The sequence below is a fragment of the Crocodylus siamensis genome, chromosome 13, assembly GCF_052110815.1.
Source record: "Crocodylus siamensis isolate JL-2025a chromosome 13, ASM5211081v1, whole genome shotgun sequence".
Lineage (NCBI taxonomy): Eukaryota > Metazoa > Chordata > Crocodylia > Crocodylidae > Crocodylus > Crocodylus siamensis.
The window spans coordinates 34,488,862-34,514,549 of NC_143407.1; the positions used below are offsets into that span (position 1 = coordinate 34,488,862).

Genomic DNA, 25,688 nt, shown 5'->3' on the forward strand with positions numbered 1-25,688 from the left:
GTAGGCTGTATTCAGCCTAAGGCTTTCATTATTATGAGAGCATAGGGGAAGGAAGCTGAAGATCTGGAGCCTAATCCTGGCCCTGTCACTGCATTATGGCTTAACCAGCAGCAGATCACTTCAACCTCTTTGGGCCGGATCCGTAGTGGGCGTAAGCAATCGAGCTCTCTTGACTTCACTTCTAATTATCCCTTTGCAGCAGCTGAAGATTTGGCCCTGTAGTTGTATTTCCTACCTATGAAAGGGATGCCTTGTTCCTCACAGATGCATTGTTGTTCAATAAACTAATTTCCAATATTGGTACTGAAACTGGATATACCACCCGACCCCATAGGTGGCATCGTTGACTCCACTTGAGCAAAAGCGTTATCGTTACTCCAGTTTAATAGCAGAATTTAGCTCTTAAGATGTTTGTGAAAGAGTTTAAATGCATATTTGGAAATTATTATAAGCGGCCACGCACAGATTGCTAGATACAATCCTGCCAAAACTGTACATCACTGCATAAGGCTTGCTGCAGCATGTGTCAGAAGAAGGTCACTGCCTCTCCACTGTTCCCTTAGGAAAGGCTATTTTCCAGCATATGCTTCTGGTAAGGAATTACAGTACTGACATGGGCATGCCTGCTGGAAGTGACTAAAAATATGCTAGTTTTTGGTAGGGAAATAAAAACACCTAAGTACTCCGGACACTGGCAGGGAAACATGCCCTGTTTGTAAAGATTTAAATGGTAGCGGCTCATAATACGTTACTTTTATTCCTGAAAATCACTGTACGAGTTCAATATAACTACAATAGCATACATTGCACGCGGAGAAGGAGCCGGGCTGATGACTTCTTATAATTAGCATTCTTGAGTGGCAGCTGCTTTCTGAGTCTGAAGCCCTTAAAGTGGTGCTGGATGCTCGGGTCTAGAGCTAGGAAGGAAAGCGAGCTCATCCTTAGAGTTACGAGGGTGTGGGTTGCAGCCGTGTTGGTCCAAGGACACAGGCAGACAAAGTTCTTTGGGGAAATCTGATATCTTTTCTTAGACCAACTCAAATAGTTGGAAGAATCCTTAAAGTTATGCATTCCTCTCACCTCGCCCACTCCTCCATTCAAGCACACACTAAATGCATGGTATTTGCAAGCTCCATTTATTTATCCTGTGTACAAGCGGTTATTAGCTAGTAGCTTGGAGCTGAAGTGTACGTTATCTCATCGTGAGGTAAGGCCAAATAAATTACACGTTTGAGGCCCTGAGTGGGACTGCTGATGCACCTTAGGAAAATATTTTGGTTTCTGTTTATATGTCAGTCAGGTAGTGAATGGTTTCATCTGGAAAAGGTGACATCACCCACTCGAGGAATTTTTATTTTTATAAGCAAAAAAGTTCAGTTTAATTGCAAACTGCTCAAATCATCCAAAAGTTCATCTTTTTCTTGGTTGGATCTATGATTTCCTTCCCACACGTGCTTGCGGCAAACGCTTGTCTGCAAAATTCTTTGCTTTTGAGCATCTTTATCAGTGGACAGCAGATATAAAAACTCCACCTAATTTTCCTGAAAAAAACCCCTTTCAGAAGTTCCCAAACTGCGGTAGTCTAATTCTCCTTCTCCAAAGCATCACTGGAACACATTTAAAGATCCTAGATAATGTTTTAGCTTGGCACGATACGCTAAATGCATCCCGGATGCATCTCTATTGATGTCAGTCTCTTAACTGGGAAGGTTTTTGTCCTTTCCTTTATGGAAGCAAAGTTATTAGTATCCAGTGCAGCTCGACTCTCATAGGACTCCACCAGGGATGAATATGGCTCCATAGCTATCAAGGAAGAATCTGTTCCCATGTGCTAGCTTGTTTTTTCCAGAAAGTTTCCTTTAAACATTTGTCACCCCCAAAACTGTCGACAAACAGTATGGTCAGTTATGAGACTTATCGGGCGCCGTACGCCGCGTGCCGGCGCGGTTCAGAGAATTCAGGACTTCATCCTAGGAGATCCTCAGCATCCTGGTGCTGAACTCGTATAGGACCTGAGTCCCTTCGCTAAATGAAACACGCAGTTATCATCAGCAGAAATGTCATTGCGGCGTCTGGGCACTTTTCGGCAGTGACCTGTTTTACTCTAGACAAAACTAGTGGCATTGCAAAGGGCTTCCAGCAGAAAGCCATAAAATCGTGTCTCAATGAAAAAGAAACTCCCATTTTTCTGATGCGTGTATGTGGGCACCAGGATGGAGAAATGTACAAAACGGTAAAGGGACTTGACTCGCGGCAAAGGCAGGACTGTGGCTCTCCCCCCCCATTCGCTGGCAGTGGCTGGAATCCGCCTTTCAGAATTTTAAACTCCAAATTTTCCAACTCCTGTGTACATTGCGTTCCATATTTCTGTCGAACAAGAGTGAGGATCTTGTTACAGCTGAGTGATATATTACTATATAGCACTGTTCCAATGTTTTTTCAACACTAAGATGTTTCTTAAATTCAGACAAATTGCAATCAAAATTAAATTCCCTGGCTCGCACAGTTACCACTAATTCTCAAGCAATATGACAAATCCACACTTGTGTCTCAAAGTGTAATATAAGATCTCAGTTATCCCAAAAAACCCTGATGAGCTGTCAGATTGCTCCTCACTTGTGGGCAGATATGATCCTGTTGTAATCCAGCATGCATCCTTTGTACATACATATATGCACTTGCATATGCTCTAGGGTTGATAATGAGCAAGATAAATCCTGGTGTTTTTTTAAGGGAGGTACAGCGATATATTATTCAGCTCCTCTGATAGCACTGATATCTCTTTACACTGTGCAGCAATGACAGGAATATGCCTCCTGGCCCTTTTTGAATTAATTAAAAAATAAATTAGCATGTAAATACAATAGAAAGCAGCAGTATTATCTCATAGTAAGAGCAGACGTAGCTATAAAGGAGGGACTTAATCCAGGGAACACCTCAAGGGAGTTGTCCCCCTAAAGCCAGTAGAGCTACTTGCCAAGCGTGTTTAGATTTGGACCGCACACAATTATAAGATTGAGTCCTTCTCACTTTAGGAATAAGGCAAAATAAAATCTTTGAGCTCTTCATGGGGTGAGCTATGTGTCTAAATCCCCTAGTCAGCTTTAAAAGTGTCAACTTTTGTTCTTAAATTAACTCAGTCAAAACGTATACCTTTTGTCAACTGGTTAAATTTGGGAATCTATCTATCTATCTATATATATATCTATATATATAGTCTTTTCACATGATTTTCAAACCCCGGGGGGGGGGCGGGGGTCCAGAGAACATCACATGAGTTTTTGAGGAAGCATCAAACCTTCTGCCTGCCAATGTGAACTGAGGTTTTTCTAAGACCAATAATAATTTATAATTAAAGTATGATTCTGATCACTTTTGGTTTGTTTTATAAGGTATATCAAATGTTATGCACTTATTTTATTTCTGAATGTTACTGTATCCTTCAGATTGTGTTAAGGGATTTGATGTTATGTGAGCAATCGTGTCTTTTTTTAATCTAACCTGGACATCTAATTGTCCAAATAATACACAAACAAGTACTCACAGGCTGGGGGATCCAAGGACTCATTAAAAAAGCCAGGGAAATGCTCTGGGATGGATCCTCAGCTGATATAAATTAACGTAGCTTTGTTAACTTCAGGGGAGCCGTGGTGATTTATACCAGCCAAGGATTTCTACCTCATCTTCTTTCTCATGTCTTCAGCTATGTTCAATTACTTGGATCACTGCTTCTAACCTTTAATCAAAACTTAACGAAGGATTGAAATCCTCCTGATGAGGGAAAGTGGGCTTGTGTACATTAGCATAGGCTTCTTTATATAACATGCTGGATAGGCGTTTATCATCCACTTCTAGCTGCCAGTTCATAGAGAGAATAACAACCTACTCTTGCTGCCAGCTAGTGGAGTTACTCGGATAGGCAAGGTGGGAGAGGCCTATATTTTTGGTACTTGAAAACTGTAAACTTCAGTCCCCATTGACAGCATCCAAGGGGGGCTACTGAATGTACAGTTTTGGATGTTTTGTGTGGTTCTCCTATACCACATCTTCCCTCAAGGTGTTAAGACCCCTTTTCTCCCTCACTCCCTGTTACATCACCTTTCCAAAGTCGGGGTGGAAGGTTTTTGGGCATCCCATAAAGGAATCCCTTGGATTGCCATAATAATAGTTTAGTTGGCACATTTTATTAGTGTCAGCCTTCACCAGTGCACAGTTTGATACGTGCCACAGAGGGCACGTCTACACATTCATTTATGGGCTTTTGGTAATGCACATTAAATTTAGCACTTCCATGGTGGGGTATTAGAGAAAGGTCCATTAGCCTATTTTAATGCACATTAGCAAAAGAGCATTGGGTTTTTTGTGTGACGGTTTAATGCCCATTAAATAGGCTAATGCGCATTAAAGCGCACGTGTAGACAGGCCCAGAGCCACCTAGATCTGTCTTTCAGCAGCAAGGTGTATTACCACCAAAACTGTCAGTTTGATGGCAAGTGACAAAGTTGCAGTGGGGGCTCAAGGCAAAGGCAGCTCTTAATAAATACATTAAAGCATTTATATTTTGACCTTACGCCAGACTCGCACTCAGACAGGACAAGCTGGGAGTTGAAAATGTACTTTGTCAAGACTCCTTTGGCTGATCCTGTGGTAAAGCAGGACAGCCTTGCTCTGAGGAAATGCAGATCCTTTAGAAAGGAGAGTAAAAGGTCAAAACTAATCCAAAAGGACAAGCCGTGTATGTCTGTGTGTATATTGGGTTTCACATATGAAATCCAGTCATGATAAAGCTGATGGCTTTAGAAACATCTACTTTGATTAATGAAAACATAGTTCTCATAGACTATGGGTTTCATACTTCAAAGCTCCTCCTGGATTTAGAACTGTAAGTTTTGCTTATTCATATAACGGGCAGGAAACTCTTTTTTTTTTTTAATGAATGGGCGGGGGGGTTGTTAAAAAAAGGCAAGATTGCAACATTGGTGCTGCAGAGAAGCCAGATAATCAGGAGGAAAATTAACAAACGGCAGACGTTTCGTTCTGCAGTTTACCATACAGTTTACATTCTTTCCTGTGTGTGTGGTTTTCTCCTTGGGAAGATTTATGCATTTATGAAAATGTCTCACTGCCTTGGCTCTGAAAATTGCTGTCCCGCTCACACGTTAAAACCCGAGCCATCGCCACAGTGGCTGATCCGCATTTTAAAATCTGAACCATCGCCATAGTAGCCGATGGTTTCTTCGGCCAGTGTTCCTGATGACTTCCTCACTGAATACTTTGCAAAACTCTAGCCAGTGGCTTTGGAGGAGCCAGCTGAGACGTAAGCTCTGCTGATGCTCAGGTTCAAACGCAGCAAGTGCTGTGGCTTTGGCCCTGTAGTGTCCGTTGCCCTGCGATGTTACCTCTGTGGCCGAGGGATGGGGAGGGGAAGGCCCTGGGCAGCGTAACGGGTGGTCTCCCCCGGACAGCAGCACAGAAGCCTTTGATGTGTTTCCTTCACCCAGCCAGCTGCACCCATTTGTCAGCAGTGAAAACACTTGTGGCTTCACTGTATTTAGGCCCTTCGGTGCCACTGCAGGCCTATATTTTACTCTCCCTCCAACACGGGCACTGTTTTTCTCTGTGCATAAAGGGAAATAGCATTTGCACCTGTAACAAAATGGGCTGCTACTAAGAGACTGGGGGGCGCTCTCAGCCTCAGCTGTCCAGGGTTTCAGCATTTGAGAGGTCTCATCACCTTGTAGGCTAAGCACGCAGACAGCAAAATACACATTAATTAAATGAACAAGCAGGATGCAGGACCGGTGAGTAATGTCCTGTTTATAGCAAAACCACGAGCCATTTTGGAAAAAGAAACTCCGTGGGAGGGAAAGATGACAGGAAAATGGCCTTACTCTCAAATGTGGTCTCGGCGACCACTTCCAAAGCCAATCGCTGACACTTTACCCTTGATTTATTGAAAAGAGAGAGAGAGGGTGAATTGCGGGTGAAGTGCGTCACACGCGAGCTGAAGTGCACGCGCCTCGCGTGAATTAGAAAGGAATCTGCGAGCTAGGGACCGAGGAGAAAAAAGGTAGCATGCTGCTGAGCGTGACCATGGGTGTAGACATTAAGTATGTGGCAGGTCGGGGAAGAGTCCATTTCCTCGACGCTTAAAAAAGGGAATTTGCACAGATCCCTCTTCAAGTAAGTATTAAAGGCTACTGCTTTGTTGCAGTCCCCCTGGAGTAACAAAGTTATGGCATGAAAGTGAATTGGCAACGCCTTAGGAAAGTTCAAGCATTAACTTTTAAATGTGATATGCTATAATTCGACTCATTACCTGGGGCAGGGACGTTCCATACGCGCCCATGGGAACCCGTCTCGTAGCTCAGAGCTTTACAGCCAACTTTTCGACGCTCGTATTGCGGCTACCAAAATTTGCGGTCCAGAATGGGCTGGGACTCTCTTCAAAGACCATCCAAGTCGCTTAATTAGCCAGAGAAGGTAACTGCGCCGTGACGGGAAGCATTTCCTTTCCCTCGGGGACTCTCTCGATAGCACTTCCCGACTTGGCCTTCTCCGGCCAATGGGAGTGGAGTCGATGTCTCTTTCGGGGACGCATCTTTTATTGGGTAGAATTCGCGGCTCCTTTCCCTTCTCTGTTTACCCTGTTATTTTCCTCATGCTGATGTTGCGGCATGGAAGGTGAGGCTCAAAACTGTCAAACCATTTAATAGACCCATAACTGTGTTTTTGGAGCGCGGATTCTGTTTTGATTTACGGTGCCTTGGAAGGCAGGAAATGGAGCTACTTGATTTCATATTTTAACCAAAGCTGGCCAGAGGTTTCACACACAAAAAGAAAAGAAAATTTCCCCTGGCTTTTGAATGAAAGAATCAGGGTGAAAGATTCAGCTTAGCTATTTGGACTTGGAAAAATAACATACTAGAAGTATTAAAATATTTTGAAATGTGTTTTACTACTAATTTTTTTTTCAGGGAAGAAAACGAGCTGATATGGTTTTCTTGGTATTTGGTTGGTGTCATTAACTGTGAAAATAAAGGAGGTTTCCAAGGTCTTGGGATTTTTTTCCCCCACTGTGGCACTTAAATTGATTTCCTTCTATACTGAATATCTGAAACCGGTGGAGTGTTATAAGCCAGGCATTTTGGGATGAATAATAACAGAAACCGGCCCACTGGCACATTTGAGGAATTAAGTGAAAGACATAGGTCCTGATTCTGCTCTTACTTGCAATGGGGTAGCTGTAAGGACATCAGTAGAGTTATTAAAATGCACGGCTAGTGGGTGAAGAAAATGAGGTGCATAAAAGCACACTCTGCTTGTAGACTCTTTCTGTTAAAATCGGAGGGGGTCGCACATCTGTATCATGGAGCAGAATTACCCCCAGGCCATCCTGGGGCAGGGTAAACGTACTACAACGGCAGAGCAAGGCGTTTGGACCCCAGCTGCAAACTTAAGATCCAGCTCTGCTTCTTCAGGTTGAGTGTGGCTTGTCATCATGTATTTGTATTATTGCAGATGACTTGGCCCCATGAGTTGGACAGCGGACGTCTCACCCACGTATGGCCGGAGTCACAGTGGTCCCATCTCTAGTATGTAAGGAAAGAGAGAAACCTTCTGTTCAGTTCAAAGAAGCCAGCCCATATGGCGACAGGCTGGACCCATTTGAAGTCGCAGGAACTTTTCAGATTGACTTCTGCGAAACCAAGATTTTACCCGTCATTTTTGGATGCTGAATTAGTACCTTGCTTTGCTGGTCCCAGATAAATTTCTTGTGCTGGATTGGAGCCTGGTGCATTGCCAGAGAAATGATAGCACTGGATGAAGCATAGCAGAAAAATCTTGATTTCACACATCATGCTCTTATTTTTGTGGCTGTCAGGAAGGTTTCAGCAGTTTGTCAGTAAACACGCCCTTCAGAGTCTGCATTTCATCAAACATTTTGTAATCCCTTTAATCAGCACCATGTTTGTTCTTACCTTATTGGTATTGCCTTTAACTTCTGGCTGCATTGGCGGATTTTGAGAGCAGAATAATGTCTTAAATCATATTCATAAGCCATATCCTGCTCATTGATGATAATTTTGATAAGCTGCCCACTGAAATGCCAGAACTTTTTTGGAAGGCGTGTTGACGAAGAGAGGGTGGAGCAAATAGCAAAATGAGATTATCGATTTCATAAATAGCAGGGATTGGATTAGCCACTCTTAGTTAAAATATGATACCCTTAGCTTGCTTGAGCCACTGGCAGCGGGGCACAAAAGGCAAAGCGTCTCAAGGCTCCTCGGAAATAACGAGTCCATCCGTGAGCTCGCAGCTTCTCAGAACCATTGTCCAAAAGCTTAAAAATATCCAGGACTGACTTTGATTTCTGAGGCAGTGGCCAGGGAGATCAAAAGGCACATGGCAACTAGGCTTGCTGCCCCTGAAGGAATTCGGGATTAGCTTTCTACCTCGACGCTGGCCAAAAGCAGTGATTTGGGCCTCGCAGTACCAAAGGACCCAGATGTTTGAGATTAGGCTCCATTTCATGCTCCCGCCCAATGTCTCGCCTCCTTAGCTCTTTTGCAGTTCATCTGTGTGTTGCTCCTTATGTGCATTTGGTTTAATAAGCCAGCGTTATAATGAAGTCCGAATCCATTTATGGAGCCCGGCACCGGACGTAAAGCTCTCTTTTTCTGTTCTCCTCGGGGTGTTATTCAGAGGGCTGGGTGGGTGACTCAACTTGATGAAACACGTTGCCCGTCTTGCACACGTAGTACAGAAAAGGAGTGAAAAGGGTGGAAAAGAGAAAGGCAGAGAGCTGCCTGAGCTTTTTTGAGTTTATTTTACAAGAAAGCTTTCTGTGCAGTTAATCCCCGTAACCTGCATTTACATTAACACTTGCACCTCACACGTTGCTGCTAAAAACTTCTGGCAGCTCTTGGGGCCTGATTGCAGAGGTAATGCTCCACTTGTCTCTTTTGCTCTCGCTCAAGTATCTCTGGAACTGGAGACCAGCGCGCTGCGGAGCTGCTGCTTGTGCATGTATGCAGTCAGCTTGGCAGCGCTTCAAAAGCCATTGGCCTTATTATTCACATGTCTGCTCAGAAGGGCAGAAATTGTTTCGTTTCTTGCTTTCGAGTGGGAGCTGACGCTGAATAAAGACTAGATCGCTCTAGCACAACAGGGAAGACCTGGAGGAGCTTCCAAAAGTCCTCCCTGCGCCTCATCAGTGTTTGCGTTCGGTAATAAAGGTCCCGTAGGAACTAGCTGGGTCCTTCCATGGACCTCACAACAGGGACTGACGGGGAGCAGGTGAGCGAGGCCGCTCAGGATTCGGCCCCAGTGAGAAACAGTTGTTCGGGGCTGGAAGGGACCTTCCAGATCATGAAGCCCAGCCCCCCTGTTCTGACAAGAGAAGATTAAGCACACACACAAAAGGGGAGGGGGGGCCTGACGACATGGAAACGTCACATCGATTTAAATACAGACTTCCCCAGCCTCACTGCATGTTCTCAAACAGGCTTTATTTGGGGTTTCTTTCTGACAAGCTAGAAGACGGAGAGGTCCATTAATAAGTTGAACTCTTTGGGCATCCCTCCTATAGGCGCAGCCTGGGGCGCGGCCAGAGTTCAAGTGCACGGGTCACACACCAGCCCCAGACCCGGGCCATCGAGGTCTTTTTTAGTGCTGATGGTTGTCTAGTGCCAGGAATCTGCTCCGCAGCCAGGCAAAGAGATAAATCAAAGTTTGCGCACGCTGATGAAATTCAGGAGCCGGAAGTCCCCGTTGCAGCCCATATAAATCCCTGCATGCCAGCCCCTGTGCTTTTGTCCGTGCCATTAGAGTTCAAAATTATCTGCCCCTCTTTGCTGATGTATGGATTAACTGGCTGCCCGAGTGTTTACTAACGGTTATCACCCAGTACTTTGGACGTTATCAGAGGAAGGGACGCCTGCCGCAGGCCTTGGTCTCTCACCCTTTCTATTACCACCTGTCATTGGCAGAGAGTGTGCTGTGAAGCTGTACAGTCACAGCGTACAAGTGTAGATAGTTTCTGACGGCTGATCAAAGGGGAGAACCAAAGGCCTGATAACAAGGACGTGTTTCATGTACTTTTAACTTTGAGAAACATTGGCATTTGCATTTTTTCCCCTCTGTAGGCTGGCAGAAACCAGGCACATTAAATGCTGCATATTCAGTTACCTAATAGTTGAGTAAATGGTATGTGCTTGAAGCAACAAAGCATAACTGTAATCTTGTTCCAAGTGGGAATGATTTAAAGTAGGCCTTCACAGAAGACTTGCTGTATAATAAAGTCGAATAATTTTAATTTGTACTTTGAAGTGATCATGGATTCAGAATCTAATCTTTGCATTTAGGAGAACATCCTGTACTATTTTGATTTAGGAAACAACAGCAAGTTAAGGAATTATTTTAAGCGTCTCTTCTAGATACTTTAACTCCATCCGAGCAGCCAATATCTTCAGTACTGTATCACTGATTAAAGGGGCCCTGCTAAGCCTAATTTGGCCTAAAATGTCATTTTTGTAGAAACACAAAAAAATTGCAGAGATCCTTAGACCAAGGAGAGAAGTCCCCGCTCCACCCCCTGTTTTTTATGTATTTATTTTTTTAATTCCAGCCGGGAGATATTTTCCAAAACCATATTAACATTCCCCTTCCCACTCCAAAATAGTTGTTGGTGGCCCAAATATATTAGTGTCAAATTGACCCATGAAAGTAAAATGGATTGCAAATTGTGGCTTTTAGCAAAGATGAACTGGGTTCGCTAGGAAAGAACGTAGTTCATCTACTGCACAGGGGAAGAAAATACAGATTGTTTTTAAAAACTGGTTATAGTCTTTTTTTTTTTTTTTTTTTAAATAAATGGGGATATGAATCTGTTTCATTTGAAGCAGGATTTTCCCTAGTGTAGTTCTGCTGACTACAAAATTTAACCTGACAGTTAAAAGTGTTGCTTTTGAACGGCCCAAGATTTTATATTCGTTGTGGCTGTTTGTCGATGCATGTTTTACCATTGTGATTTCAATGAATGGGCCAAACCCCCGCTTCCAGGTACATGGTGAGCGCCTGACCAAAATGGCGCCTCCTCTCTCATAAATTATCACCGTGCGGACAAGTCGCGGGACAGCACTTCGGTGTTGGTGCCTACCCTCGCCAATGCGTGTCTCCTGTTTTTTGTTCAAGGTGCCTTTGATCGGAGCGTGACCCTGCTGGAAGTCTGCGGGAGCTGGCCGGAGAGCTTCGGTCTCCGTCACATGTCTTCCATCGAGCACACCGAGGAGGGGCTTCGAGAGCGTCTGGCTGATGCCATGTCCGAGTCGCCCAGCAGGGACATAGTGGGATCAGGAACAGGTACAAAGAAGAGGTGTGATCAGAGATCACATACAATGGTGATTTGTTTTTTTTTTTAAACTCATTACAGTTTTGCTTTCCTCTTTTCTTTGGTGGTGGTGGTGAGGGGCTTCTGCACACCCGGGTGTTGTCCTTTAGAGAGAGAACATGACGAAGGGACAGAATAGGGCCAGTCCTCGAGGTGCCTTTCAAGGCAACGCCAGCCTGCTGTGGTCTCGTCCTGTGGCGATGAGCCCCCCTGAGCATCAGATGCTTCCTGCACGCTGCTGCTCGTTCATTCCACAATCAAAACAATGTTTCAATTAGGATTTGTGTGTGTAATTATGTGTTCTGCATAAAGCCGCTGTAAAGTGCTGGTTCTGTAATCCAAATTAATCCATCTTCATCACTGTCCATTATATTGATAAATCACACCGTCTATTTACATAAGCGGAATGGCACTTCCAAGATTATGCTGCTCCTAGGGGGCCCGGGGATAGGATACGTTATGCAACGTTAACGCTCTGAGTTTATGATGTTTTTATTTTCTTCGTTCTTGTCGACTGTTCTAAAAATACCCTCTAGTAGAAAAGCTGCATCCATCTTTGGTCCATGCCCCATTTGTGTTGAGACCGGCAGCTAATATCAGTGGTAGCTTCTAACATCAGCTGCCAATTCACTTGTCACTGTGTTGGCAAGATGCCTGGGAAATGAGAATGAACTACGCCAGTAATGACCTAACATTGTAGCCTACTGACATCCTATAAGGGCCCTGTAGACTGGAAGCGCTCTTGTTTTCAGCTCTCTCCCTGGGGGACTCCTGAGGGTTTTTCATTACACCAACCTCTCTTTAGTCCCCTTTGATCATTAGTCCCACTTTAGAGCACTGAACTTGAGCCCCATCAGTCACTGTTGAGGAGCACGAGACGATCCATCCGAGCTTTGCCACCATGGTGCCGCCAGCTCCTGCCGTCTTGAGGAAGACGATGCTGAGAGCGGGAAATCAGGCCTTGACCTCCGTCATGTTGGCTCAGATAAATAACGTGGTTGCTGGGTTGGTTCAGAAACAACCTTTATATCCCGCATTTGAAATTCCTGAACCGTTTCCATCCTTGCCTCACTTATCTGCTACTGTTGAGTGAAGATGGGATCAAATTAGTTGGTAGTTGACAGAAAGGTGTAGTCGAAGCACCAGTCCCAGGCTCCCATTCCAGCACTGGTATTTATTCTCGCTTACTTGCTCTCCTGGACAAGTCATTTTGACTTGGTTCCCTCATCTGAAGGACAAGGATAGCAGCACTCGAAAGGGTGGCTCTGCAGCTTAATCAGCCCAATCTACCAAGTGCTCTGAGCAGACAAATGCTTTATATGTTGAATTGCTCATTGACACCAGCCACTGGAAGTTCAGAAGAGCAACCTCTTCCCAGCCTGTGTGCTTGGCAGCTCTCTCCCAGCCTGTTGTAGGACAATGGCTGCTCTAAAGGCCAAGGCAATGTACAAAGGTTAGGTGCAGGTGGCTAATGACACTGCAGTTGGTGCAGACTGGTCCCTGGCCCTCACCTAGGTCTTAGACAGGCCTTAGTGACCCTTGAGAAAAGGGGCCAGGTTTTCTTCCGTGACTGCTTTTGCACCATGCATCCAGTGGAGTAGCTTGGCTCTAAAACTGGCTTGAGTGGCCTAGGGAGGAGCTATCCTAATTTGAGGAGGCTCTTCCAAGCACTGTAAAGGCAACGTCGTAGCTCAAACACCACTCAGCCTCCCTGCTACCAGCACAGCAGGGAAAAAAGAGAAATGACTAGCAATAAGGGCAGCCTTGTTGGAAGGCCTCTGCCCTTTGCCCTTAGCTACACAGGGCTCTTACAACCTGACGATATATCTACAGCCATCATTAAGCTGCAGGAGGGTCAAGGGACTGCAGAAGTGAAATGAAAGCCATCTTTGCACACACCTCCTTGTCTTGCACTCTGGCCTGCTTAATTCGGATCTAGGACCTGGCTCACAAGCACGGGAACTGCAAGAGCTCTGATTGGAAAGGGTCAAAAATATAATCTTCTCATTTACGAGAACCTCTGCGTGCAGGACCGCTCCATGGTTAAGGGTAATTTCCCTGGAGCCTCGTGCTGTAGAAACTGATGCATGTTACTTAAGTTACCGTAAGCGCTCCCAAAGACTGTGATGTTTGCACGTGGTAAAGCAGACAATAAGCAAGTGACGTGGGGCTCTGCCGTCCTCTCAGTTTCATCAGTGCAACCCTGTTGATTGGGGGGGGGCAGCTCCGGTGGGGTTTCATGGATGCAACTAAGATGAAAAGTAGACCCACGATTTGTAGACTGCAGAAGTGCTGTAAGGCTGAAAGCAAAGGTGAGCCATGTTCAGAGGGAAGCTTTCATTGAGCTGACGGTCATCCTGAGAGACTTTTCCCTTCTTCCCTCTTCCCCCGCGCCAGGCACGTAGGGCATTTATACACATACGTTTTCACGCCGCGACGCACCAGAGAGCCGGCGCGTCAGAGCAGACTTGATTAATCAAGCTGACGCACACTGTGCTGCATCACATGCAGTTATATGAGCAGCAAAATGTGCGTCCGCGCACAGAAAATGATGCGTTTTAGTGCCAAAGCATGCCGCTGCCATTTTCTCAGCGCTGACTCGCATTTTGTGGCTTATACAACTGCATGTGCTGCAGCGCCCGGCGCTTTTAGAAGTGGCCGGCATTGCGGTGCAAGCGTGCGTACAAATGCCCTTAAACCTTCACGTAGATCAGGTTTCTACAGAGGAAAGTACGTGCCACTTGTAAGCACATCGTAGCTCAGGAATGGGCAATGTGGGCATTACCCAGCTTTCCTGTGATTTATTGTAGGCGTGACCTCTCTACCCCCTTATTGTTATGTTCTCTACTTTTTTTTTGTGCCTATTACAGGATTTTCTCTAATCAGTAATAGATTTTCTTCTCAGGAAAGGGGACTCTGAGCGGCAATCCTGTCAAATTGGCCGTGATGCAGATGAGCAAAACAGGTTGCTGAGGGCTCTCTGTTCCCAGTCCTTATCAACGCTTGAACTTATCCCCCTTGCCAGTCCTCAGTGGCTTTGGGTAGTATTGTATCCCACTCCGTTGACACGTGGAAGACCCCATTTGCTCAGGGTATCATCCAGCATCATTAACGCGGGGTGGTTGTTCTCAGACAGACTGGCAGCCAGCCATTTGCCAGACAGCTGTGTATCACATTAAAGCATTAGCATCTATATGTTGGCTGGCAAGTAGAAGAAAGATGAATGGAGGGTTGATTGCCCCTGATCTGAAAAAGCAGTGTCCTTGTTGGCTCGTAGTAAGAAGCATTATTGTAAGTGCCAAGAAGCTGCCCACATCTTAACAGACCTAGGCTGAACTAACTGTCTTTAAAAAAGCCCCAGCATATTTTAGCATGGCTCTCACTTGCTAGAATTCCCTTCTGCCCAGTCAGCTGGATTGAGCGATGGCAAGGATGTCTGCACTGAGGAACACCATACATTGGTTTCCTTGCACACCCGATCACTTTCTATATGATTACCGATTCCAAATAAGTATTTATAGTTCTGCACTGGACCCCAGCTGATATCATGGATCATCCCCAGCTCAAATTATCCTAGAAGTGACTTGTTTGGACTTGAAGTGATGGGTTTAATCCTGGTCGATGCTCTGTGAGTTCTTTGCTGGTGCAAAGTTTAAAAGTGATCTTAAAAACGTTTCCTGAAATGCCTCAAAATCTGATGTGAACCAAGCACAAGAATAAAAGCAGCTCGCACAGAGTCAAAAAATTACATGCTGCTGCTTTGTGCTCAGTACCAGTGGGTGGACAGAAGTAAAAATGGACAGCAGAAAGAACAGGGAGACATTACCAAGTGCTCAATTGTCTCTGACATGCACTTAATGGCATGAGATAAATAGATTCTCTTAATGCCTTAACTGTTAGGACATAGCTGGCATGTAGATTTATATAGTAATCAGGATTGATACAATAAAATAGTACAGATGAAACACATGCTCACAATCCAGAGGTCCATTTTATGCCGTAGATATTGAATAATGAATTCTTGGTTTCTTACCTACCCCATTTTTTTGAAATGCAGCAGCAGCACTGTATTATTTGGTCAGTAGTGCTAGATACTTGTTAGTTAACAGCAGTCAGCGTAGCTTCTGGTGGTATCAGAAAGCATCAAACTGGCAGACATTAGGAACATGAGAAACAATCATGCGCTGGCAGGGAGATGAGCTAGATGGCCGAATGAGTCTTTTCCATCTATGAGTCAGGCTGGATGCCAAGGGCTGTCGGACAGTGGATGGGAGAAGAACCAGGTCTGGAAAAGGACCAAAAAAATCTACTTTCTATATGACTTGAATGATAGCTCTAGTCACACAGCAAGTCAACTTGATTGGGAAACCAGCTTTCGTCCCTGTTATCCAATTATCCAGACAACCCGTGTCTATCTTAAGTGGAGTCTGTTGTATATAAGTTGTCAGCCCGGATACACATTTAATTCCAAAAAAAGGCGTAAATTGGCCTAGATGCAAAAAAGCCAAAACAGATGTTTTTGCCATTGCAATTTTTGTTAAGCTCTGACTAAAAAAAAATCAGCCCATGCAATGTTTGTGGTCAGTGCCCTCTCTTGTTTACAAAGTTTCATTTTTGAGCAGCCACAACATGTATATTGGAAATACAGCTCCTGAGCTTGTGTCGTGGCTTCCCCATGGCATTTAAAAAAAAATAAAAAGTATTGCTGACACTTTGATTTATGGAGGGGTGTCTGTCTCAAGGAGAGAAGTCTCTATAAAACTATTGAGCTCAGCTTTGTCATGCAAAAATTGCCAGCCAGTGTAAGAATTCCCCCCCACCCCCCCGAAAAATAATTGTGGCCAGTAAATCCATTGATATGCAAGCCCTTGGCATGCGCATTTCATAAGCTTCCAAATGCTATATAGATCATAGTCCATCATGTATAGATGGACCATATAACCGCAGTCCCCCAAAGTGTATTTCTTTGTGGTTGATTTTCTTTCTTCCATTGAGTCAAGGTTGAAGACCTGATGCTACCGTTCATTGCCAGGGGCCTGTTATTCTACCAGATGCAGTACTACCAGTGAATTGTTGCCAAAGTCAGTGGAACCATATAGGGGTAGAATCTGGCAATATATAATTTCAAGTTCACATCAATATGCTCATCTGCTAAAACGTCTCCATTACATTGTGTATCTTGGCCTAAATATGATATGGTTGACCCATATTCACTTTATATTGACCAAAAATATAATCCATTCACATGATCTTGCAAACCTTGGAACCCTTTCCTAGCTGCGTATTTGTAAGCTGTTTCTTTGGAGGCACACGTGCTTTCTTACACGTTGGGAAATACGCAGTGCCTTGCATTCGTTCACTCTGCATCCCAGGTTGCACAGCCAAAGACGGTTTCTCTCTTTTAATCTGGGTCCCTCACCAGGAATATAGCAGGCTTGAGCTAAAATCCTGTATTCAAACAACAAGCCCCACATCTTGTGTCCAGCTTCAGTAAGACATTTTGCCTAGACTAAGTTTTTATCACAGCCATCATTATGGTCAAGAAACCTCATGAAATTAGTACAGAACAGTAAGAATGTGGGGTTTAGTGTAGAATGGAAAAGGGCATGTTTTAAGTCAATTATAAGGTGACTAGAACTGAGACATTGATTTTTCTTATGCAAAGCCCTAGACTCAATCAAATAGCAATTTTGGAAGTTTCAGAATAGAAACTCTGAGCAAAAAAGCACAGAGAGGGATTTTTGTGCATGTCCCACAGGAGGAATCTTTTCTGGATTCCTTCCGATCTCCAGGAACCATCTCATAATCCGATGAATGAAGTTGGTTTGATTGAAGCTCGTAGTCTGCCTCAACCTCCTAATCTGATTAATGGAATGAGATAAATGGAGCCAACAGCCCCCTTTTTTATTAGCGATTGGCCCTGGCCAGGACCCTGGATCTGAGTTTTAGGAGAGCTCCAAAACTGAACTTGTGACTGCCTTGTTGTTACAGCCCCCTGCCCCAGACCCCAGCACCTGACATAAGGGAAGCTGTCTTTGAGCCCTTATGTGAATCTTGTATTTTGGGTCCATCTCTAAAGTTTAGACATGAAGTCCCAAGCGTTGCTGTGCACATTTATTCACTTCAAAAATGTGTTTGTCTCGCTAAAATCGACAAGCAATGAGCCTCATCCCTGCCCATCCCAGTTTAATTCAACTCCTCTGATGTTGCACTGCTTCTCTAGAGGAAGAACAAGTAGGTCGTGAGCCGTGGGTGAGAAGACGTGCGGATGAGTAGACACCTGGGTTTCGATGTGTATCCAAGGAATGGGCTAGGCGCAGCGATACAGTGTGCATGTTAAATGGTTAAAATAGGATCCCCCTGCACTCCCCCCCACCCCTTTTCTTCCTTTGACTGAGGCGATGTTGTTCCCTTCGTCTTCTCGGCCTCTCTCAATTCCAGCCTTGAAGTGGGAAGCAGGGAGACAAGAATTCAGCATAATTGATTTTCCCTATAAAAAGCATTTTAGATAATAAGATCTCTGCATAGATTCGGTGCAAAAAAGAGCTTGGGCAGCAAGTCCACAGGCATGGCAGGAAACATTTGTACTAAAAAGTGGCCTTTGAACTTTTGAGGCATTTAACCCAGGCTCGGAAACCGAATCTTGCTCTCAAGAGCACAGTACGATTACTCCCTCCCAAAGCTCATTTTAAACGATGTCTTTTGATACATTTTAATATATTAGCCTTCTTAAGGCATACAGCTTTCAAAGCCCTGCCTAGGATGGTCACGCATTTACCACTCTTGCATCCCAAAGGGGTTGTCGTTCACATCTCCCAGCGGCGTAAGGGACTCTAGGGACAGCCTTCGCACTCTGCAGACATCGGCGTGCGACTCCCAGCATTGCAGCCGGCGGAAATGGGTGTATTTTAACTTGCAGCTGTGGAGCTGCACTGATTTCTGCCGGCTGAGGATTGGCCCGGTTTATCAGACTGCCTGCACACGCGTCTCTGTCCGCAGACGTACGTTATTTAGTGCAGCCTGATAGCTTTTTAATACAGCCCTTTAATGAGGGCTGTTTAACTAGACGACAAAGTTTCATTTCTTCAGTGTGATTCCCCCCCCCCCCCCCCGTTGTTGTCGTTGCCCTCCCCGTGCTTTCATTTTATATAGGGTCTGCATGTTTTTATCTCCACCCTGTATCTGTTTTCATGGGCTTTATGTCTCCACGCACAGAATATGTGCATCTGTCTTAGCTAGTAAGCTACATATGTCCTGCTAAGTACATCAGATACCCTCATGCTGACTTACCGCTGTCTTTGTCCCTGGACCAAACGAGCCGCTTAAGTGTGCATTTTATGTGATTCTCCATAACCCTTCCCAAAGCAGACCCCTTGGATAGCACTGCCGGGCCAGCAGAGGCATTTTTAATAACTGTTTCCAAATCCGTGGACTCTTGGCTATCAGCTGCTTTGAAACCTGCCGGGGACGCTCCAGCCATAGTCTGCCCAATGAGCCATTTCCTCCCAAGCTCCCCTTAGACGCACAGACCTTGGAAAAGAGCTACAGTATCTTTTGACTGAAGTTTCCTTGGGGTTATTGAGGGGAGCTCTGAAGGGAGACAGTATTGATACCGAAATGTTTTCAATGTGAAATTGGGTGCATTGCCATTCGGAGAAGCAGTCGTAAATGCGGGGACGCTTCCAAAGAGGGTCAAAACGCCCACCGACAAACGTGGCTTTCTACCATTCGATAAGGTGGCGGTCAACTGCATTTCTTGATAATCGCTTGTTGTTTGGGGGAAAGTCCGTTCTCTTCTTTCTTTCTTTTTTTTTTTTTAAGGGTTTTTTTTTAAAGACCTATTTTATTTTTGATGCAGACACAGCCGTTGAAGTAGCAGTAAAAAACATCTCCACAAAGAGGCACATGGCTTTGAAATGTTTTGGTATGTAACATAACTGTATTGTTCTCAGGTCTTAACTTTTGCACAAAGACTATTTCTCCATGTTTTGACAAAGCAAAAACCCTGGGTCAGATTGGAAAAAGGTTTGAAGCAATGCCCGAGCCATACAGAATATCATAACAAAGGGACGGGTGGGGGGAAATGTGAACGTTTTAAATCATTTCACAAGTCACATTGTTGTATCTCTCTTCTTAACTGAACAAGAGTTTCTTTGATTTTTTTTTTTTTAAGTCAAATTTAGGATTCTGCTGTTCAGAGCAGGGAGGTCACAAGGCCCTAATGCATTTAGCATTGACTGCCCTCTCTTGTAGTGCGTCTATTAGTCAGTAATTTGATTTGTACCTATTCATTTGCAGTCCCTGCAGGAGCTCTGAGCTGGCCCCAAGTATAATTGGTGCTGTCTCTATTTTTACATCATTAGATTAGCCCCGACTCCTGGCCACTTGTTGTCTGCGCTTGTCTGTCCATTTATACAACCTAATGTAACACAAAATTCATTACTGATCACATTACTTTCAACTCTGAAGCCAGCCTTGTGATAAACATTTGGTTAACCCTTTCTTGCCAGCCTGCGGGCCGGGAGGACAAATGCACTTTTCCTGTGCAGGAAAATCAATACCGTCATGAAGCAAAGTGCAGTGCCATTTCTAGATTTGTCATTCCTCTTGGAGAAAGGAACGGTGGGATGGCGGAGGGGGTCGGGAAATGTCTGAGTTGATTCACCGCCGGGCTGTACGCTCGCATCACCAGCTCGTGCGCGGAGCAAGCTCAGCCGTGCCCTTTCCGGTATCATAGGAAGAAGCAAGCCCATATAGGGCGAGCACTTAATTTGAAGCTTAATTTCTTAATCATTGTTCTCCAAGTGTTTCAGATCTTCCATGCGGGCTGTAATCAGGTTACGAAATGATTGGAACTGGACATTTCCCTTCCGTTGCTTTGTCTCAAAGCAGTTAGCAGGCAAACAATTGACTTTCTCCTAAGAGATTTGTTGTTGTTGGTTTTTTTTAAGCGATTAAGTAAATTATTTTCCTTACCACAAGACACCAGCATTTCATCTGAGATGGTAAGCAGCCTGCCTTTTAGCTTGGCTTTGCTCATCTGCGTTGATGTGCACTGGGGACCTTTTAAAGCAACAAGCTTTTTTGCATCCTTGGGGCTCTTGACATTGATTTCAGTGGGAACAGGAGCACAGAGGTGCTCTCTTGTGTCTCATCCTGCAAGGGGCCTTTTAGTTGCATCAGGCCCTTGGAAGGCATTTGCTATTTAATCAAGCCTATTTCTGTATTCCCCAAACCTGTTGGGTTTTAGTAGGCCTCTAAGTTCTTTTTTTGAATCATGCTGCCCGGGTTGAAAAGCATTCATTTTATTAAACCTTCCCTTTACGAGCCAAAGCCAAAGCTCTGGAAAATGAGATGGGGGCCACTTCTGCGCTAGCCACGTGCAGTCGACTGTTTTGTGTAAGAGGACTTTCCCCGTCTCTGCTCCCTACAGTTCTTTCGAAGCCTCTTACAAGTGTTTGCATGAAGGACACAGCGTGGGGCAGGGGAAATATATGTTTCTAGATAGGCGTAGATGGAAGTTTATACAGGTGTTTTATATGCCAAATCCTATTCTGGGTGGCAGTGTGATAGAGGAGTGAAGGCAAAGCCGGCACACAGGTCCTGCAGGCCCAGACATAAGCATGAATTTTTAAGCAATAACAATGTGTGCGTATGCCATCTACTAGCTGGCACGTGCTGCTGGCAGCGTCGCGGCACAGTGGGAGGGGTGTCAGGGGACCGACCTTCTGCTTCCAGCTCTGCCACTGACCTGTTTTCTGCTATCAGGCAACCATGCGTGCCTTGGTTTTGCCAGCTCTAGGATGGGGACAAATCCCCATTTAGCAAAGCAATTTGAGATCAGCAAAGAACATGCTACTTAAGTGCCATGGGCCTAGTTCATCCCAGTGCTACCTTCAGTGTACGTCACTCTGCAGCCGTTGAACCCGCTGCACCAACATCACTGCTGTTTAGTAATGCAGTGAAGAGTCATGCCCTTAGCAGTCTTTTGCCTGAGGACATGAAGCTCAGGCAAGCAGGCTCCTCTGCTGGATGGAGGGATCTTGCTTAAACCGTGCAAAGTGGCTGCCAGAACCCTCTTACCCTTTGCATGGGTGCCCCAAAAGTGGACAGACTACTGCGGTTCGGGTGCTGTTGGAGGTACGTCTCAAAGGGGCCACACAAGGAGATTGCATCCATCGCAGGCGTACCCAGACCAGTGGGAGCAGACTGTAACTGCTGCTATAGCCCAGGCAGCAGATGGTCCAGTGCTGATGGTACTAGGTGTGCAACAGAGACAAGAAAAAGCCCAGAGTGATTTATCTCAACAGAGACCTTACTTACAGATGCAGTCATTCAGCCTTGTGCTACCTCTCCTGGCACTTCTTGAAGGCGTGGGATTTGTCTTTTCTGGATGTGATGCTATGAGTCTGATGCCAGCAGGAGGTGCTGTCTCAGCTAGGGTCCGAAAACCACCAGCTCCCCTTGAATTCAGTGTTGCGCTCCAGATATGAAAATATTTCCCTCCCTCCATTCCTCTCAATCACATGTAAAATATACAGCAGTAGACTTTTATTCATTAACGTTTATGGGGAAATGTTAATATTAAACCATAAGTGCAAAGCCATATCTTATTGAATTCTTCTGCTGTGTTATTGAGAGTAATTACATTTTGCATTTAAATAAAAACCAGATGATGTTCAGGACAGTCAGACAAGCATTCTGTAAGTGAGAATTTATCTTGCGATCTGGGTAAACAATGTCTCATCATTTAACAGTTATTATAAATAATGGGTTTTTAAGCACTTTGCTGGGAGTTCATATTGGCTCCACACGGGTTGCATGGAGAGAGAATTCAGTGACATCTTGCAGGCATCCGGTTAGGAGAAATCAGATCCTGAGCTCTCGTTTCAGGCAGTTGCTTTTTTTTTTTTTATTCTGCTCTGTTTATAATCACTAAATATTTTATGCTACTGTCCCTTGACAACAAAAAAAAAATGCAGAGATAATTCTTGAAGCGCTCTGCAAGCGGAAAAATCAGCCCTGCTGAAGTGACACCATTTCAGCAGACGTGGAGCTTGTTTTGGGCCATACGATAATACCGCACAGGTGGTGGTTTTAGATGGAAATTTCAAAAGAAACCCTCATCTCGGGCCCTCGTTAGGTCAAAGGGCCTCAGCCTCTTTTGCCAAGGCTGACATTGAGTTAAAAGGGATTTAAAAAAAAAAAAATTCTCCCTGTTTTGCTAGTATGACATTATATTACACCAAATGCCACGGCAGTACATAGATTGGAGGGCGATTAAATGTTTTAAAAAATAGAGTGGAAAAGACATTTCCCTTCTGGTTTATTTACCTTTTTTTGCACTTCGTTCATGGGAGACAACGAAAGTAGACGAGTCTGTCTCACGTTTGCTGCTAGCCAACTTCTAACGTTTCACTTTATGGTTCCTCGTACATTAGCGGGATTCTGGTTCTCCGAGATTTGGTTACCCGGGGCACTCTTTCCTCATAAATAGCAAAAAGCCTCTGCTTCTTTAAGTCTCTAAAGTGATCTCTCACTTGGCATGCTGCACAGCCCCATAAAGAGGGAATTGTTTTTTTCCCCTGCTGATAGAAATAGGTAGTACAATGGGCGAGCGTTTTAAAACAGCCATTCACAGTTGTTGAGTAAGAGTGAAATTCTGCCCCTTTGAAGTCACTGGGAGTTTTGCCATTAACTTCGGTGGGGCCAGGATTTCACTATAGGGGCCCGATGCTAACCCCTTTGAAGTTGATGAGACAGCCTCCTTTAAACGGGCTTTGCATCAGGCCCTGAGTTTGTATCCATGTGTTGCTGCTGGTGTTCGTGTTTAAGGGCCAGTTGGTGCCTTTTTCTGGTATTGTTTTATGGGGTGAGAAGCAAGTGGAGTAATACTACAGCTTGCACTCTGGAAAATTTTAGGAAAGGCCCCTTCGGTCCGTGCATTCCTGGTTCAGATAAGGGATTTGCAAAGCATCTTACACAAATGCGTATAGTTGTCAAGAAAGGTAGCCCAGGCCATCATGCTGCCCCGGGACTCGAGGGGTGGCCTTACCCCGTATGCTGAACAGGGCTGTGAATACCCACAGCTTCCCCAACAGGAGGGGGCATCCCATCTTCCTGCTTCATCTGTCCCCTGGAGACCTTCCCAGCAAGTTCTTCAGACTGAGGCTGGGTGGTCAGGCAGAAACCACGTCTGAAGATGATCATTAGGAGACCGAAAGACTCAGTGGCTTTCCTCCCCCCATGCACGCGCACACTTGCACAGTGGGAAGCACGTACGGGTGGAAGACTTCAATTGCAGCCATCATTCTCCATCCTCTTGCAGGTCTGAGCTCCCACTTACACGGGACTCAGGGGCTGCTTTATGCACATTTTTTAAAGCAGCATAACTGATCTAACGCTCCATTTAAATTACATGATGACCATGTCTTGCCCTGACAAATCTAGGCCACGCTTGCGGAGGGCTGCTGACTGCCCATTCAAATGCAGGTGAAGACCATGGAGGAAAAAAAATAGCGGCCAGCCATCGTTCCTTATCCTTGCTGTGCTGCGCCCTGACGTCAGACTGAACCTGAAGAGCTTGAAATTACTTAAGTTGCTTTTTCTGTGGGATGTAGCTAGAGGAATTCCTTGGTTGTACATTAACTCTTTGAGACTTCACACAAGAGTTATTTCCAGCTTGCAGGCTCCTTTGGTCTCAACTTCATTCACCGATTTGGCCGTGTTTTAAAATGACCAACTGAAAAAAAAAAAAAGAGAGAGAAAGGAGACTAATACATTGAAATCAATACATGAATGATTTTAAAAAGGTTTTCTGAGGAAATGTATATCATTCTTGAAACAGCTGACAGCTGCTCTTGGCTTTCGGAAGAACAAATCGAGATATGCTGTGCTGACACCTGAGTTACAACAGATCGAATTAGGCTGCTTCCATGGAAGCTCCTTTGTATGTGCATAGTCAAGGTCAGACTTCGGTGCTACCCTGGTCAAAACTTAACCAATTAATAAAGAGGATAGAGGTGGGATTTTGTTGCACGTGTTTTAAGGCATCTTTTAGTTTCTGCCTACAAGTAAGTGAGCTCCCACCTTTTTTTGCAGACAGGGTCAGGTCCTTACACCAAGGTCAACCACTTATTGTAGGTGTAGCTGTATTTGCTGGCCTGCAGAATGGAGCATTTTGGCGAATCAATGCATCTTTAGAAAAACTGAGCTGCTTCAAGAAGCCCTGTCAGCTCACTATGTTAACCACAGATTCACGGGAGACTCTGTCCGTCCCAACCATGAATTACCTTCACTTGCCAGCAAAGAGGAGAACTGTTTGTATGAAATAAGTTCAGACGTGCCCCCCACTTCTCAGCGTTTTCCCGCAACCTGTTTAGACCCACACAAAAATGGAAATTTGAGTTTAAGTATGTGAATATGCAATTTAAGGTTTCTGAGTGAGACTGGACCCAGGGTTGCAGGAAAACGATGAGAAAAACCTCATCCTAATGAAATGTCCACCTTTATTTTTGAGTTTCAAGAGAGTCAGTTCGCTTCAGTCGGCAACAAAAACCAAATTCTCAGCAGATGAAACATGGGTGTTTCAGCGATAGTATTCTCCATTATGCTGTGTTGGGATCTGGCCTCTTGAAACTTTTGACTGCTTCTTCAAAACCCAAATTTTGATCCATTTGTGCTTTCTCTGCCACAACTTGAGTCCTTCCTCCCCTCCCGACCGGAAGGGTCAGCATGTCAGAAGCGTGGCTTAGTAGCAGTTACGCCCGGGTCATTTTACTCGGCGTTACTCTAAATTGAATTCAGCAGAACTCTTCTGTTAGTCCTTAGAGACTGTCACGTGCACGCGGAGGGACAGCAGAACTGAAATGCCGTGCACGCCGTCCATCTCCTGGGCTCTACGCTGCCTTACTTTTCCAACTGAGAATTGTTAGGAGGTCCAGTAAGCCTAGGCAGCATCGTAAGAGGGAAAAGCAGGTCTCAGACATGAAAGGAATTGATGAAGGTTTGAGGTTTAGGCATGTCTGAAATCCCTTATTCAGCAGATCAGTGACATGCTGCCCAGACCATGAGGTCATCGCTGTATTTATTACTTTGACACTCAGGCACTTCAGCTTTTCCCCGACCAGTTTCTTCGGCTGGGACTCTTTGAGTTGCGGATGGAAGAGCAAGCACTGCTCACCTCCCCACCCTGGGACTGTTTCAGGCTGCTGCGATCGGAGGGAGATAGCTCTCGCTGTAGGAGCTGTGGAGAAGCAGAGGCCCCTTTTTATTACACCGACAGCTCCTCTTGTCT

At 44.9% G+C, this 25,688-nt stretch overlaps 2 protein-coding genes across 7 annotated transcripts in view; one reads left to right on the top strand and one right to left on the bottom strand.

Moving 5' to 3' along the window:
• BCAS3 (BCAS3 microtubule associated cell migration factor) overlaps positions 1-25,688 on the top strand; it is a 457,217-nt gene that overhangs the window by 409,127 nt on the left and 22,402 nt on the right. For 3 of the 4 annotated variants that reach the window (XM_090025357.1, XM_090025358.1, XM_090025359.1), the window contains 2 exons: positions 11,197-11,364; positions 19,251-19,316. In XM_090025357.1, coding sequence (XP_089881483.1) covers positions 11,197-11,364; positions 19,251-19,316 — 234 coding nt within the window. The remainder of the gene's footprint in view (positions 1-11,196; positions 11,365-19,250; positions 19,317-25,688) is intronic. The other variant, XM_090025360.1, reaches the window with a different exon arrangement.
• The window catches only part of LOC149854232 (uncharacterized), a 30,943-nt gene continuing 24,577 nt past the window's right edge, over positions 19,323-25,688 (bottom strand). For all 3 annotated transcript variants that reach the window (XR_016438865.1, XM_090025365.1, XM_090025364.1), the window contains exon 4: positions 19,323-24,134. The gene's annotated coding sequence lies outside the window, so the exon portion shown is untranslated. The remainder of the gene's footprint in view (positions 24,135-25,688) is intronic.